The sequence below is a fragment of the Watersipora subatra genome, chromosome 3 (genome assembly GCF_963576615.1).
Source record: "Watersipora subatra chromosome 3, tzWatSuba1.1, whole genome shotgun sequence".
Lineage (NCBI taxonomy): Eukaryota > Metazoa > Bryozoa > Gymnolaemata > Cheilostomatida > Watersiporidae > Watersipora > Watersipora subatra.
In genome coordinates, this window is record NC_088710.1 from 52,075,654 (window position 1) to 52,092,341 (window position 16,688).

The 16,688-nt window shown below is 36.7% G+C and overlaps 2 protein-coding genes across 3 annotated transcripts in view; one reads left to right on the plus strand and one right to left on the minus strand.

The window, feature by feature from the left end:
- LOC137391056 (CLIP-associating protein 1-A-like) overlaps positions 1–10,618 on the plus strand; it is a 49,617-nt gene extending 38,999 nt beyond the window's left edge. The window contains exons 25-36 of the mRNA XM_068077401.1: positions 1,394–1,557; positions 1,809–1,887; positions 3,506–3,736; positions 3,896–4,026; positions 4,328–4,468; positions 5,806–5,953; positions 6,188–6,318; positions 6,758–6,887; positions 7,181–7,309; positions 7,459–7,665; positions 8,191–8,307; positions 9,963–10,618. Of these exons, the coding sequence (XP_067933502.1) occupies positions 1,394–1,557; positions 1,809–1,887; positions 3,506–3,736; positions 3,896–4,026; positions 4,328–4,468; positions 5,806–5,953; positions 6,188–6,318; positions 6,758–6,887; positions 7,181–7,309; positions 7,459–7,665; positions 8,191–8,307; positions 9,963–10,022 (1,668 nt within the window). The 3' untranslated portion in view covers positions 10,023–10,618. The remainder of the gene's footprint in view (positions 1–1,393; positions 1,558–1,808; positions 1,888–3,505; positions 3,737–3,895; positions 4,027–4,327; positions 4,469–5,805; positions 5,954–6,187; positions 6,319–6,757; positions 6,888–7,180; positions 7,310–7,458; positions 7,666–8,190; positions 8,308–9,962) is intronic.
- Positions 10,619–10,739: 121 nt separating this feature from the next.
- On the minus strand, positions 10,740–15,057 carry LOC137391057 (myosin-2 essential light chain-like). 2 transcript variants are annotated; one of them, XM_068077403.1, is made up of 7 exons: positions 14,952–15,057; positions 14,643–14,676; positions 13,347–13,484; positions 12,800–12,964; positions 12,628–12,705; positions 11,883–11,912; positions 10,740–11,090 (listed from the first exon to the last, which is right to left on the minus strand). In XM_068077403.1, the coding sequence occupies exons 1-6, from the start codon at positions 14,952–14,954 to the stop codon at positions 11,884–11,886; spliced, it is 447 nt and encodes a 148-aa protein (XP_067933504.1). In that variant the 5' UTR covers positions 14,955–15,057; the 3' UTR covers positions 10,740–11,090; position 11,883. The 2 variants fall into 2 exon arrangements, with proteins under 2 accessions (XP_067933504.1, XP_067933503.1); XM_068077402.1 differs by lacking the exon at positions 11,883–11,912.
- Between the last annotated feature and the right edge of the window lie 1,631 nt (positions 15,058–16,688).

The following is a 16,688-nucleotide window of genomic DNA, read 5'->3' on the forward strand; positions in this document are numbered from 1 at the left end:
GAGAAAGTGTTCGAGTTATCAGAGCGTTCAAGTTATGAGAACACTGTCACAAGTGCATGTATTTATCAGTACATATACAAACTATATATAAATCAAAAGCATTGGTTGCTCGTTGCAAGTTAAGGGCCTCTCATGTAATGTTTTAACAATTTTTATCAGAAATTATAAATATTTCCTATTACTTGAGATTTGTTTGTTTGTTTTAGGTGATGTGATTGCCAGGACGTTTTCAGATTAAAATAGGCAAAACTTTCTCAAACTTTCTTTTGAGCGTTTTAACAAAAACAATTTTGCCGATTTTTCTTTAAGTTTATCTGAAGGTCACCTCGCTTCTCCGTGCTTGCGGAGGGCCATCGCTAAGCGGATGATTGGCAAAATTTGATTTTTGCAAACCTTTAGAAAAGTCGTTAACGAAAATATTTTGCCGATTGTGGTAATAATGACCCCTAAGAACTACTAAAAGTTCTTGTTTATCTCTATGGCTTGGAATAAAGTGATATTCTAAAGCGATAACAACCGTTTCGGTAGCCATTGGGCAAAAAAACTGTTCGAGTTAACGAAGTAAAGGTCTAGTTATTTAAAGCAATTTATCATTGCGTGGGAACGGACCAAACAAATCTGTTCGAGTTACCCATGTGTTCGAGATATCCGAGGGCGAGTTATCAGAGTTTCACTGTATATATTTATACTAGTTGTGCTACTCGGCATTGCCTGGGTAATAGAAAAGTCTTTACACAGAAAATTGATTCGTATTTAACATACAACAACATTTGCCATTCTAACTTTCAAACTACAAATCATGAGAAAAGTGTTTTGTTTTATAAACAATGAGAAGTAGTGGGAGTTGCTTGCTATTATCCTGCACGCTATCAGCCAGTAGGTTTAATAATGTGAGCGAACAGCTTTTCATGACGTTATGCTCTGACGTGCGGCATACGCAAATCTGTTGGGTATTTGCTCTCATATACTGACTTATATTGGCCAGGTAGCAATTCAATTTTTGTGGTCTAGTGGATAGCAAGTAGGTCTGGTGAAGGGCAGGGTCTGAGATCGAATCTTCTTCAATACGTAATCTTTATCCCAAGATTTAAGATCTATAGCCAGAATGTGTACATGCATACTTTGAGATATATAAATATATATATATATTGTAACTATTAGTTAATCACCACAAATTTTTTTAAGTAGATTTAGGTCTGCTCTTATCATGTGATAACTATATATAAGATATGTATGTAATTCTTGAATAATGTTTTAAAATCATAATATTGAGCTACTTTTGTCATCTCATTGGATATGATAAACTAATATATTTTAGTTTATGGTGGTTATTAAGGTTATCTTACTTCTCACTTGTTAGTTATATAGATTATTCGTTGATCGCCTATTGCAGGTGTTTAGCATTTTCATGGACACACTAGTGGAAATTATTTGTATTCACAAACATATGCTGCATGACTGGCTCTACATTCTCCTCAGTAAAATGATGGTGAAATGTGGTGGAGAGATGCTGGCATCTGTTGCTTCAAAGACACTCAGAACCCTCGATACCATCATGTAAGAATTGTTCTATGCATGTAGTTCTGCACCTACATTCTATCTGCACCTTTGCAGCTATCAATCCTCTTTCATTGACTTCCTCCTATTTTGTTTGGAGCTGTTGTTCTTTATTGCGAACAAAATCAAGTCAGTTTTTAAATATTTATTTATAATTTGTTTGGTTTTTATTAATTATTGTGTATTTGTTGTGTGATGAATGATGCCTTGCAGGTTGCTGTTATGTAGTCATTTTTCTCTTTATTACATAGGGAGACGTTTGATAACATCAGTCAGTTCACAGTTCTCATGAGGTTTCTCAATGATGGCACACAGAGTCACAACTTTAAGGTGAATATACCATGCATTGTGTTGCATGACTTTCTGCTCTCACTCATACATGCCAATTCTTCAGTATATCCCTCTAAGGTGCTAGTTTTTCCATCGCATGAAGCGCAAGCTTTTACTAAAAGCTGTTCGTCATACATGTTAGGAGTTGTTTGCTCCCTCTCTCTAGTCCTGGTGGGGATGAGTAACTCTTGTTACTCATATTTTGGCAACATGTACAAATCTATGAACACAGTGACATAGGTCAACAACTATTGTACGTTGCAGCCAGTGCAGAATGCTAATGCTGTTTTTACATCTATTGATGATATTTTTGCAATAATGCGCAGTTTTATTAAATGAGCCAGCTGAAAGTTTAGTGTGTACATTTATGCTTTGCAGATTTATGGTCTGTGTTTCTGGTTCTGTTAATCTCTCAACACTGTTACTGGCGAGTTGCTATGCAGTTTCACATGAAATTTATCTGTTTATTCCGATACTTTCAGCCCTACACTAATTGGCACAACATTTTACCAACAAACTTTGTGTCTTTTCTGTCCGTTCCTTCATTAATGCGACGTTTTGTCTTGTCTACTTTCAGTCAGTTAAGGTAGAATCTTCAAACAATTTGTAAGCTTTGGCCGTTACACCTCGCTATTGTTATGTTGATGCATGTGCAGCATTGTGTAGCATCGATTACTTCCTATCCGCTCTCGCCTCTGTTTTGTCCACCTAACGCCGATTTGTTAGAGGACTTGCTCTGGCAGTCTGCACAGCCTACGCGTCGAACCTTTCCTCTATGGGATTGTAGAGCTGTGTGAACAGTCATGAGTGACTGCTCTGGTTTGTTGTTGCGGGTGGATTATACCTGTCATGATTGGTCAGCTTGCACAAATTATATTTTAGCACTTTGGAAAATTAAGCAAAGTTACTAACTTTCACCTCGATATAGATGTTGTGCTATAATAGCTGGCCCATGAAATGTTCACCCGTAACAATTTAGACTCTTTGTCTGTACAACAATATGTTTGATGCAGAAACTGTTCTTACTGATGACTAACTTCAATGATAGAGCATGTCATTGCTTAAATTTGGTTTAGCGCCATGGAAATGTGTACTTCTACCATGCCTTTGCATCGCTTCCTTTGATCTGCTGCTTAGACCTACGCAAGTGACATTTTCTCGTGAGCCATTTGATGCAGTTAACCTTTTGATGGGCTTTGACTGGGTCATCCGCTGCCTGGCTGTGAATTACTAATAAATTGGTTCACACTCTCATGTTTAGTTTTTCTCATTTATTTACCTGCAAACCTTGCCAATTGTTTAAGTTAATTTGGGAAAGATGCTGGCATCTGTTGCCTTAAAGGCATTCAAAACCCTTGTAAGCATTTGTTATGCGTCTCTGCAGCTAAATTGTATCGATTGCTTTCAGCAATCCTTTCTTACTGACTTTTTAATTTTGTAAAGTTTTGAATTTTCGCATTGTTGTTAGTAATGTCTAGTTTAGTTTGTTTAATAGGTTTCTGTGCTTTGTCAGCTTATTTTTTACTGTTGTGGTGTGTTATCTATTGTGTTTGTTTCCTGTACAGCTGTGTTCTAGACTTGAGCTATCCCACTAGCACTTGAACTATCGTGCTTGCAGGTGAAGCTACAGTACCTTCATTATCTCTACCAACTAGTGCAACAGATGGAGATGAGTGAGTTTATCAACAACGGTGACACAAGGGGTGCTGTATCCAAAATTATAAGCTGGGTGGATGAGCCTAAATCTTCGGAAATACGATCTGCTGCCAAATCTGTTGTTGGCAGCATGTTTAACTTAAATCCACCTGAGCTCAACTCTCTCCTATCTGCACTCGACAAATCTCTACAGGTGCAATTTGGTGTTTTGTTGGCTCAGAGAGATCTATGTTGTTTCTGTATAACGTTTGCTAGTCGTCTGTTGTTTTCGTGATCCTGCAGGATTATGCTTTTTTCAACTCCTCATGTGTTGGTGTGTCATTATTGGTCTGTATTGTGTGCATATTTGTAGAACACAGCCCACAAGGTGCTAACGGTGCATGTACAGGGCTTGACGGATACGTTGGACTCACCAGTAAATCCCCTTAATCAAATGGGTGCGAGGCCAAAGCGCGCGTCTCCAAATCCTCGAGTCTCACCCAGGTGAGAATCATGTCTAAAACTCAGGGTCTCCTTGTGATAATTGCCCCAGATACAAGCTCATGCTCATCCATTAAACACTTCGATGTTGGATACTGAGGTACCGACTTTTTTGTTAACAGCAATATTATCAGATGGCCATATTGGAATCCTTTCTCACTGATAATTTAACTGCTTTACCAATATGTTAGCCTGCACTGTTTGTTTCCTTAGCATAACATGATTTATTTCCCCAATACTTTGGATGGCTATCTTTTATGGGCGTCTGTTTGTATATAGCGATCCTATCTTGCTTTATTTCAAGAAACAGAAATCGTTATCAATCAAACAGCAGCAGCATCTCTGACACTCCAAGTGCACAGCCGTCCCACCGAATGAATCCTGATGAAATATTTAAGTCCATCCGCCAAACTACTGCTGATATTCAAAACCTCAGCATAAATAGGTATGCTTGCCACCCAGTCCTTTTAGATTTCTGCTCGCTCAAACTTGCTGTCTTTTAGAGCCCTTTTTTATTAGCTCTTCGCATGTGTTATGATTGCTATGAGTAGACAACCCTAGTAATTAATATTTCTCACTACGTAGTGTTTCTCATGCAACACAAACTTATTTCTGTTTCTGATTATGCATTTCTGGTTTATTTCAGACTACGGTAGGCATTCAGGTTAATTGATGTGGTGTGCTAGCAACAACTCATCCATATCATCTGTTTATGAATGCTTTTCTTTCAATTTTTTTTTTTATTCGCACAATCTATACTCGCAATGTACTTTGGGCTTGTGGCTGCATCAGTCTCAGCACGCTTATTTCTGTTTCCTCTACCGACCTTCCTGCATGCATCTGCCTGCTCAGCAAACTGCTGTGCTATAAAAGATAACGCATTTTTAAGGCTGTGGTCAGGGACACTTCTTTCTTGCGCTAAAGCTAACTTACGGAGGTTTTTTCAAAGCTACCTAATTGAAGCATGGGTATAGTTTCTTGTATATTGTTTTATGAATAAAAACTTAGTAGAGGTGAAGTTAAAGGGGTGGACTGGCAGTTTTTACTTGCAGTCCAAATTGAAGTGCAGGTTTGTGATATTTTAGTTTGTTTACCGATGGCATGCTTTGCTTTTGTACGCTATGATGCTGAACTAAATGAGCTACAGTGATCTCTTACTAATGGCGGTTAAAGGGAACCAGCGCTGACTGGAAAAGATAAAAAGTCACATAGCGGCATCATCTCATTACCTTTTACATACATCAGGGCAGCCAGTTTGTGGAAAAATATATTTATGGTTAAAATGTTTGGTTCACCGCACTGCTTCACCTGAACACAACAGTTTAAACTGGCTCACTTGTTCAGCTTTCAGTCTGTAAGAAAATGATGCATTGAAGTTGTGCAGACAACACAATTTTTTTGAAAGACCTTTGCTCGCATAGCTGTTCTGAAATGGCATCTCAGTTTAGCTATGATTGTTTTCTGAATCCAGTTGTTAATCCAAGAAACTCAAAAGCTAATAGGTAGCTAGCTTTTTTATGTGCACAAAACCATTGTCAAATTTATGCTGACTCCCGCCTTCTCTTCTCGTGCTGCGAACGATAGAATTGCAGCTATTGAAAAATTCTTGATGCACCAGTGAGCAAGGGGCGCAATGTAGCAAGGGATCACTGTACTTTGAAAAACCTGTGTTCACTGAATACAGCAGATGCTTCGCAAAAAATATTGCGGCTTTATCTCGCTGTGCCGTAAGCTACAAATCGGAGATGGTATTTTGTAACCGGTCATGGTTTTCTTGAGTAGTAAACTGGAGGCTGATGAGGCCACAAAGGAACGAGATAGCACATCACAAGACAGCGGAATCCAAAGCTCTCTGCCAGATGTACGGAGTGACTCACCTCTGCACAATCGTGCCATATACAAACCATCAAACTATCAGTCTACCAAAACTGTATGTTTTCACTTGCTTTCATTTCAAAATATTACTTAGCATGATATGTCATGCATGATATGTTTAATTATAAGAGCTGGCTTGTTAAGATTGTTCTATACATTAGTAAGTGTTGGCAAGCCTTTATTACACCCACTTATTTCTTTACTCTTCTAGGTGGTTAATCTTTGCTGAATGAATCTAACTCGAGCTGCATTTTGTATATTTCATCTGTGGAAGCTTCTCTTATTGTAGAATGGGGCGACATTGAAGGAGATAGAAGTAGGTGATGAGTTTCTTGTTGATGACTCAGATGAAGATATGCCCTTTGACCCCAATGACCCTCTCAGCAGAATCCTGAAGGATTTGTCTAACCATGATGAAAGGTGGGGTCTTATTGCTCATCACTTCAATTTTGGCACATTTATTCTTTGGCTTTGAACAGTAGCTATGTCTTTAAACAGTCTTTGTCATGTCTAAGTCTATGCCTTTGATTATGAGCAGCAGTCACTTGATCGTCCCATGTGCTCACTCAACAGATACTTATTTCCTTGGTTCATTGCATCATTTTACAGTTATCTCTTTCCTTCATTCGTGTTTTCTTTGGGGTGATTGCTTGCCTGAGTGTACCTTTTCAAATAAATACTTTGTTCCACATTCCAGCATTAATCTAGTTGTCAGACTGGTTTTATAGCATTTTTGTTTTTTCACGAAATCATTTTGAGTAAAAGATGACACACTTATTTTAATTTTTTATTACTGCAAACCGTTTAACTATTTGCTAAATGACATGCACTTCATATGAAATGTTTGTCTTTTTTTCAGACATGAAGAAAGAAAACGATCAATGGAAGATTTAATAAACATGGCCAGAAAAGGAAATAATGGTGCAAGATGGGACGAGCACTTTAAGACTCTGCTGTTGCTGCTCCTGGAGACCCTCGGCGATGAGGATGTGAGTCGAGCATTTCACTTGATAGCTTTTACACAAGCTGCCTTGCCGAGGTGCAGTCGCTACTGACTTGCTGTTACCGTTTGACTCAAACAGACCTGTATGTGCCTAGCTACATTTCGCTGACATTAAGGTTGCCTACTATCACCCAAATTAGTTGTGTTCAATCATGGCCAGCGTGTAGGTGTTGCATTGCATTAGAACTATTGTTGTGCAATCTACTTGTCATCACTAATTGTGGCTCGTTGACACTCTATACTGACACAAGAGTTGCTTTACCCAGGCACTGTTTTTAGGCATTGATACGAGCACAGGCTCTGCAGGTTCTTCGTGAGCTCATCAAGTGGGAAACAGGCAGGTTTGATCACTATGCTGAGTTGACGATACTCAACGTTATTCAGGCTCACAAGGACTCGAATAAGGAGGTAGGAGTGAGCCTCGGTTTAACTTTTTGCTTTACATAGAGCCTTGTCAGATTTTCACGCATTCATCGATATAAGATCATTGCTTGTTTCGTGAGTCAATTTATGTAATTTCGAAGATTAGTGTTCTAGTTGAGAACGTCACGCTGTAGGTGTTCCGAGCAGCAGAAGAGTGTGCAGTTACGCTTGCAAAATCTTTGAAGCCTGAGCACTCTGCAGTTGTGCTAGCTAAGCTTACGGACACATTGGAGTATCCTTTGTGCGTGGCGGCTATAAAAACGCTCACTCAGGTTATAGAGCAAATGAACAAGGAGGCATTGATGGATATTATACATCGACTCACTCCTGGGCTGATCAAGGTAGGTGTTGTATTCAATGACTAAACATAAGCATAGCGTCACTTTACAGCCTTAAAGCTCGGGTGTGTTTGTGTCACGGTGGAAGAAAATGTATGGCCTCATAAACTCTACATGAGCTCTCTAGCAAATATCGTAGCTTTATTTTCAGACTAAAATTGTATTGATCAGTTTTGTAAGCATGGTTTTAGAGTTGAAATGGGAAGATAAATACAAAATTACCAAAATATCAATTGGTTCGAACCGCACAAAATGCTTACGAGAATAAAACCGCTCCGCATTAATCCATCAAATGCTTCTCGACATCAAACTTATCAAATGCTGTTCTCCATAGTTGAAGCCATTGAGTGAAATCCCACAAATCTCTTAGGCAAACCATTTCACTTGTGCTTATTGATCTACACTCTATCATTTTGCTACACGCTTTTTTCAACAAACAAGACTTGCAATGTCTCGCAAATAGGTTTTATATTTATTTTTTGGTCAAGTACGTTTCATCATCAGATTGTTACTGTGCTAATACTTCAGGGCTATGAGCATGATGAGTCGACTTGTCGGAAGGCCAGCTGTTTCGCATTGGTTGCTCTTAACATGAAGATAGGGGATGATCTCAAACCCTACCTTACTGCTCTTACTGGTAGTAAGGTCAGTATCTACTTTTTAAGAATTTAGTTTTTGCCTTGTATCAAACTACTTCCTGTTTAAAATATTTTACAATTATTATAGTCAATTTACTCATAGCCTCCATATTTAGCTAAAATTATGGTGGCAATTTCAGTTGAAGACTGTCTACAAAGTATTTGAGGACCTCAACAGAAGAACGATCAATGTCACATTTTCCAAAAATACTAGATTTATCTTCTCTTGAATACTTCTGGCCGCAGTTTAGTCTCTGTGACAATGTTTCAGCAAAAATGATCAAGGTTCAGAGATATTCTTGCTTAAAATAAACTAGCTCTTTGCAAAAATGATCAATGTCCAAGGGCTACACAGCAACAACGATCATTTTCCAGTCATGTGATTACTTTCAGCCAATAGCAACGCGTACTTGTTTGGGATTTACTTCTTTGGGACGTTTGAACTATTTAGTGTTATTATGGCTTTTTTAAGTACCTCTCAAGTTAGAAAATAGAGAATTACTTATGCTGATTATGTCAGACTTGTCTATAAAATTATCCCAAAACAATGAAGCAATTTCAAACTTTTGTTTGAGAATTCCCAACCTGAAAACGAACATTTTTGTGTAAGTTTTTTTAAGTGCCACCCGTGTTAGAAAACAGATAATTACGTATGTTGATGACATTATTGCTAATTCAGATTCAGATTTTCGTGATTACACAGACAATTCAAGTAGTAGCAATGACTTTAATACTGGTGAAATTAATAGTTGTGTAACAATAAAGAACATTGTTGAGTATCGTTTTGCTTCGTGGCAATCGTAGCTTCACATAGCTTCAACAACGCACAAAGTGTAGATACATTCAATTTTTTTAATAACGTCATTTGTTTACAAGTGTATAAAAATAAAATATATAACAAAAACGTTCTAGATAGAGGTTCAAGTTGAAAAAATGTGTATACATATCATGAAGAAACATCTGCAAGTTTCAGCAAAATGGCTGGCAGTAGGACGATAGCTAAATTTGTACATGGATGGCAGTGAAAGGGTTAATAACTTGATACAATGAACAGAGGCAGTGGAAGTGAAGGGGAATATCTGAGAAGTACCAATAAGCAAAAAAGAAGTGTGAGCAAAAGCGTGTAGCGTAATGCTAAACAAAATATTGCAGTTTTTCTAGGACACATTAAAAAAAGTTGTTGTAGTACTGTGACGTGTTAATTTTTGTTTGGTTAAAGTTTGGATGGTAGAAACCCCATATTTTACTGCAATATAGCATTTAAATATGGAATATTATAACGTTGTAACATTATCACCTAATAAAACATAATGCGTAGAGAGTTTTGGATTGACATTGATCGATTTACTTTGGAAATCAATGATTTCCAAAGTAAATCGATCAATGTCCGTATAGTGGCTTTAACTTAGGCCATGTTGTGGCACTCCAAATTATGTCTACCGCTTCTTTGTTGATCACATTCCCGGGCAACATCCTTATTGACCACCAACTAAAAGGTTTCTATGATATAAGTTGTAATTCTTTCAAAAAAAAAGTTTGTAAACTTTAAAATGGCTATATCCCAATTTTGAACAATTGTGACATTGATCATTCTTCCGTTGAGGTCTTCATTTATATACTATAAAATCAGTTTCTAATCACTGTCATTATCTGTTGTTACAGATGAAACTGTTGAACCTGTACATAAAAAGGGCTGAAGGGCGGCCGATCGCTGGTACTTAGAGATAACGTATTTTGTTGCAGCCTGCATTTCTTATAATGGTCATTTCTTCTACTGCCATGACGAACCCAGTTGACTATCTAGCTCGTTTCTCAGTGCTACTGCACTAGATTTTACTATGTTACAATGAAAGTTGTGTTCAACTGCTATATTTTTTCTCCATTTTCTTTGCTAATTAAGGAGCTAAAATGAAGCCTTCAGCTTCTGTGCAACTGCTCAGAGAGTAGGCACTCTAATCTTTGCTCCCATTGCTATTGCCTATAGGGTAATCCTATATCACCAGGTACACATGAAATTGCCAGCGTGCACATAATAGCCACAGTAGCTATTGCTTTTGTTTGTTCATTTTTACTAGAAGATTTAGCACTGGTCCATTTTTTATTATTGCTGATATTTATAAGCTCTTCGTTCTGTCATAATGCATTCAATAATGCATTCAATAATTCTAGTGCTTATATTTATTGTACCTGTGAACTACTCCTACTTTTTATCTATGAACACTTGGAGCTAGATTATTTTTTCTTGGCTAATACAATCGTAGCTTCCATTTTTCTTTTCAGGATCCATCAATAGCTTCAATACAATTAAAGTCAGCCAATCTCCTTTGGTATCTGCACTTTAGTGAACTGAGTAGCACAAATGATATCATCAGACACTCACTTGCAAAACCTTTATACACTTATAAATTTATAGATGACCAGAAATAAGTCATTGCGCAGCATGGTTTAGGTGTGATGTATATTTTCTCAACAAGCAAACAAACAGCAACACCACAAAAATCACATGTCCTAATGTCTTATATAAGCCTGAAAAATGTGGTAGATTTGCTGCTCAGCATATGCTAATCTGGATGAGCTCCCTTGGCCAATATATATGGTATATGTGCAAAGATCAAATAAAGCCCTGACTACATCAAGCCGCTACCAATGTAACTAGTTCTATGGAAACTCAATGCAAGATGTGGGTTAGTAAGTAAATCTGGTGAATGTCTTCTGAGATTGTGGAGTATAGAATAGGGGTAATGAAATAGTGTCACTTTTCTCCTCCGTATACCACTCTCTGCACTAAATCTAGAAAATATATACATGTGGTATACTGTATACATTTAACGCGAACCATTTACGAAAAAGCTCTATTGTTAACATTAAGCACAGCTAACTAAAGGCTTTTAAAAAGGCACACTATTGAGTTGTTGATTCATGGTTTGAAATGGGGTGCAACAGTGAGGCGATGCTAGGATTTGATAAAGATCAAAGCATGCTAAGGATGGTCTATAATGCTAAAAAACTAAATTATTGGAGTAAACAAATGATAAGTTCACTCGTCGAGGTATGTTTACCTGAATGGCATTTTAAATAGATCCTTGATCGTTGTGAAGTATGTAACACATTGAACAGCAAAGCTCAACAAAAACATCTAAACATTCATGCAAAACATGATAACAACCAGTTAGCTGAACTGAGATCATATAAGGAGTCAAAAGAAAAAAGTATATCCAATTATCTACAAGCAATACGTGCACACGGGCAGAAAAGGCAGACATCAGCTCAGGCTATCTTTGATTAATTTTAGCATATATGCAGATGAGAAACAATCATAAATGCATTTAAATATGCGCACAAGCAACAATGTGGTATAAAGCCAAATCTATTTCAAAAATAAAATTACTGTTACATCCTTGGAGGCAGTTATTGGATTCAAGCCATTTTTACAAAATAATGGTGACTGGTTCTTGAAATAAAATTATCATCCGCTGTCAAATGCAATCAAACGAAGCCTGAGCTAATGAATTTAGACAATGTAAATGGTACAAGCGTGAAGCAAACAACACACTGTGTACATAACAAAGTCTACTGGCAAACCTTATTGATGAAGAACATGATGAACAAAGTCTAAAAAGCATTAAGCCAAATTGAAGAATCATTTAAAGATTGTGGATCTACTCAATGATGCTACAGCTTGTTAAGACAGCAATATGAAATTTATCAATATATATTATACTGTTATACAAGATATATTAATAATATATCCAACAATGTAAGAAAATCTTTGGCTATTACTAATGATCACCAACAGTCTGCCGTAGTCTTCTAATAAACTACTTGTAGTAACATCAGACATACATATCCAAACTTCGCTTGATTTACACACATTATTGACCGATTGATACTTTTTCCCTAATAGTACTACAGCTGAGACTTGTATTTTGGTTTCATACGTTAACCACTCAAGCAATAGACAATCGTAAAATAGTTCAAACAAAGACAGTGCTTATACACTTAGTTTGACATTGAGGAATAGAATGCAAATTACCGATCTAAAAGATAAGATTTGGCAACACAATGATATCATCAAATAGTAGAGGCAACAAGAAATGACGGAATAAAAATTGAAAGCAATATGCTAACAACTTTAATTCTCTTATTTAAAACATCCAATTATTCATTAAGTTAGTGAATACTCAAACTGATATCAACAGCCAATAACAAAATCACCATATGCCATCATGACTACCAACTGGTAATCTGATTGCAGTGCAAACATCAAGATTATGGCAACCTTATCATACAAGCCTATATGCCCTAGCTTATCTATCCAGCCACTAACCTTCATAGTTGATATTGCCCTGAGAGTCTTCCTGTCCCTGAAACAGTTGTTCACACTCTTCTTCTGTCATTTTTTCACCTGTTAAAATCGATTAAAATATATCCATAAAAAATCGGCAGAGCTACAAGAAGCTATTAAATAGCACCAGAAAAATAGTCGTAACAAAACTAACCGAGCGTGCTCAGTAAGTGACGTAGTTCAGCAGTGCCGATTGTCCCATTTTGTTCTTTGTCAAACACTTTGAAGCCCTCAATAAAATCTTCTGGTTGTGATGTGTCTCTATTCTTGGCAACTTCTTTTAGGACCGGCAGAAATTCATTGAAATTAATCCTTCTCTCTAGAAAGCATAACAAGATACAACTTTGAAGGTTGTCATCACTATCATAGTAGCCCGAAGTTTTATACCTTAGTCCTGCTTGGCAAATTCAGCAGTTTAGAATGGCTTAACGTGGCATTGAAAAACAAATTAAAATTCACCCTCTTCTGTCTTCTGCAAATTATAAGTATTCTTCATCGATAATTTTTGTAATAATATTTATGCTTTAAAGTTCAGTTTGTCTGGCCTTTTAGTGACTTCGATGAGAAATTTTAGTAAAAGGTCATGAATGATAGCAAAAATAAATGTATTAATAGAGTAAATGTAAAGTTGAGTTTCATTGTTAGTAGTAACAACCCGCACAGATTGAACAAATATTACATAAAATAAGCACACATCTAACCTTGATCTTCTCCCATGTATTTTTTCCACTCAGCTTCAGTTGGATTTTGACCACAGGCACGGAGCACTTCTCCAATCTGCCATACATGGACTTTTTGATCTCCTCTATTGTCAAATATGCTGAATGTCTCTTGGTACTCTGACAGAGTACGAAAGAAAAAGATAAAGTACCAGAGCAAACAATAATACCATCAAGTATAAAAAACAACCAAATTCTGTTGCCTCGTTAAACAGTATGCTTAATAGAATTTTTTCTGTCGACATCGCCACCCAGATCTGAAATACTTAGCTGAAGACCTAGAGAAAATTAATCGCAAGGCTCTTAGATAGACATATGGGTTTAGCAAACTAGGTCGTATTTAAAAAAAGGTAGGTAGAGACTGGGAAACCCTTGAACGCAGACAGGAGTTGAACGACCCGCGCACCTTGAGTAAAATCCAATCTCAAGATCTTGAAGTTCATAATTATTCATCGGCTCACACAAACCAATTCTCAATATTTTACTAGACGCAAAAACATAAGACAGACTGTAAACATTTACGCAATGAAAAATTGATTTTTCAATCGAGTTTTCACGTTTTGAATCTACAAACCTTTTCAACTTTTCTCCTCTATTTTACTTTAATTGAACCATTTTATCTCCACTGGCTAACCCAGCCAGATGAAATCCTTTCAGAGAAAGATATACATAGCACAATATCATACGGTTTATAGTCCGAACCTCGACTGGTTTGAAGCTCGACGAGTTTGTATATCGACAACGGTTGGTCCAATCTCGACAGCGGTTGGTCCAAATCTTATTAACCATAGTAGGCCTAATCAGTAAATTTATTAATATTATAATTATTATATTTTTGCATTATTATTTTATTTATGGAAGTTTATAGTCTTACAGTCTATAGTCTTATTATTTTCTTGTGCTCATTGATTTTCTCAATTTCCTCTCTTGAGCAGTTCAGTTACAATTCCGGTATCATCATTATGATAATGATGATGATTATGCAAAGGCATGCTATCAGTTTAAAACTCGTTTAGCTTAGGCCTATATACTTCATCAGATAACAACTGGAGGCTATTTTTAGTTTGAGGGTGTAAAATTTCTTCTATTCCCGCGATATTGGTGGTGTAACTGTACAGCATAAATTGTCGATATTCAGACCAACCTTTGTCTAGATTCGGACCAGCCTCTGTCGAGATTGGGACTTGTCTAGGTTCGGAGTTGTCGATGTTGGGACTGTTATGCTATCATACGAACATAATTTAAGCAATACATACGCCAATATACAGAATTACTAACCTCCAATCATATCTTCTGTTAATCCTCCTCGCGACTAAAATAAAACAGATCAGTAAGAAACGAAAAAGCCGTTGTACTGTAATGCAACACCCAACCATTATTTGCCAAAAACTTTGATTCAATAATAACAACAACATACATGGCACGCACAATTTATGTAAAATTTAAAAAAACCTGCTCAGATTGTCACAGCACAACTTAGCTTGAATCGATAGTTATTTTTATAGATTAACTTTGCGTATTGCACCAAAGATATCAGCCATGCTTTAGAAAAATCAATTTCATAGCTCACTACTATATAATACACACCATCTTCAAAATTATCAGCAAGTCCGCTGTGGAAAAATATACACGTATCTAGTATCTCAAAATTATTAGGAGTGGCCCAGAAAATCGGAAATTATCGCAATGCGCTTAGCAATACTAAATTTACGAAACATTGAATATGTTTTTGTTATAGAATAAAAATTACTACAACATGAATAAAAAATCAAAATTTTTACACATTTTATTTTTTTTACAAATTACACCGTTGTTGTAAAGTACACAGGTCGAGGCCGTACTAATAGCTGGACAACAACACTCTTATTTATCTTGTAACCCACAAAAAGTTATTGTTAACAACTGGACAAAAGTCATAGAGAGGGTATTTCGGAAAGCTACAAATGTGCACTTTTTCTTCTGTCGCCTGTAGTTTTTTGGCATTATGCAACACTGTGGTTACATCAAGTTTTGTTGGTAGCTTAATAAATCACTCCATTTGAAATTACTTCTGCTTCACTCAATTTATGTAACTTTTTGAATTCTACTCAGTTTTAAACTCTTATACTTGAGCCGAGTTGTACAAACGCGTGGCAACAATGATATACAGCCCCAATTTGGGCTGTATATCATTGGTGGCAATAATAGGTTTATTTCCAATCTTTATGAAGTAACATAAAATACAATTACTGCTTTATCGCTAATTAGCTGCTATAACCTTTTTTGCACGCTTGCATTTCATCACACTTTTAAATTTTAATTGTTATTCACTCCATGCAATATTTACAGTCAATCCTGTTCAAAGATGGGTGGCATGCATGAATGAGACCTTATCATGTCTAGAAATTTAGTTGAATTTTAGAAAGAAAAACTTTATTACTTTGGTGGATATATCAACGTATCATTTATTGCTTCATGGCATATCTCCATCCATTAGATTTTAATTGTGAAATTAAGACCTCAATAAACAAAATTAAAATAAAATGTAACCAATCAAGTATATCATACCTAATTAAATACTCCTCAGTGGTCACATCTATACTAGTTACATATTTTTATAATAAGCTCCACTAAGAAACAATGTTTTCATGAGGTTGTTCGTGTAATGTGGGATGCCGTTTAGAATCTATCAGATGTCTGAGTCTGTTTATTCCACATGTGTCCTTTAGCGGGGATATTGCCGAAGCTGAGACCGGGCCGTAGTCTACACACACACAAAAACAACAAAGGTCCACGTAGTTATGAGCAAAAACAAAAGTATCCACCCAAATATCTCACCAATCCGATGAGCAGCACACACAAAAACTAAACCAATCGACTGAGCCACCCATCATGTCAAAATATTCCAAGTTTCAAGTGATGTCTTGCACAACTCACCTTATGGTTTGTCAAAACTTGTCCCAAAGTCTCTATTAATTTGAGACCGTCCAATATCTGTTTTAGAAATGGTTGCCGCTAGCCTAGCTTAACGTCCTGATTTAACATCTTAGTAACTATCGGGGCATTGCTGAGTGCTCCCGATCCTTTTGAGTCTCTCTTAAGCATGCAAAAACCAATCAAAATCGGGTTAACACTATTGTAAACAAAACTTAAGAGGGACTCAAAAGGATCGGGAGCACTCAGCAATGCCCCGATAGTTACTAAGATGTTGAATCAGGACGTTAGGCTAGGCTAGCGGCGACCATTTTTAAACAGATATTGGACAGTCTCAAATTAATAGGGACTTTAGGACAAGTTTTGACAAACCATAAGGTGAGTTGAGCAAGACATGACTTGAAACTTAGA

Coding starts and splice junctions, on each gene's coding strand:
- LOC137391057 (XM_068077402.1), bottom strand. Junction 12,706..12,799: donor TCACTTACTGAGCACGCTCG/GTTAGTTTTGTT, acceptor CGATTTTAACAG/GTGAAAAAATGACAGAAGAA. Junction 11,091..12,627: donor GGGCAATATCAACTATGAAG/GTTAGTGGCTGG, acceptor TATATTTTCTAG/ATTTAGTGCAGAGAGTGGTA.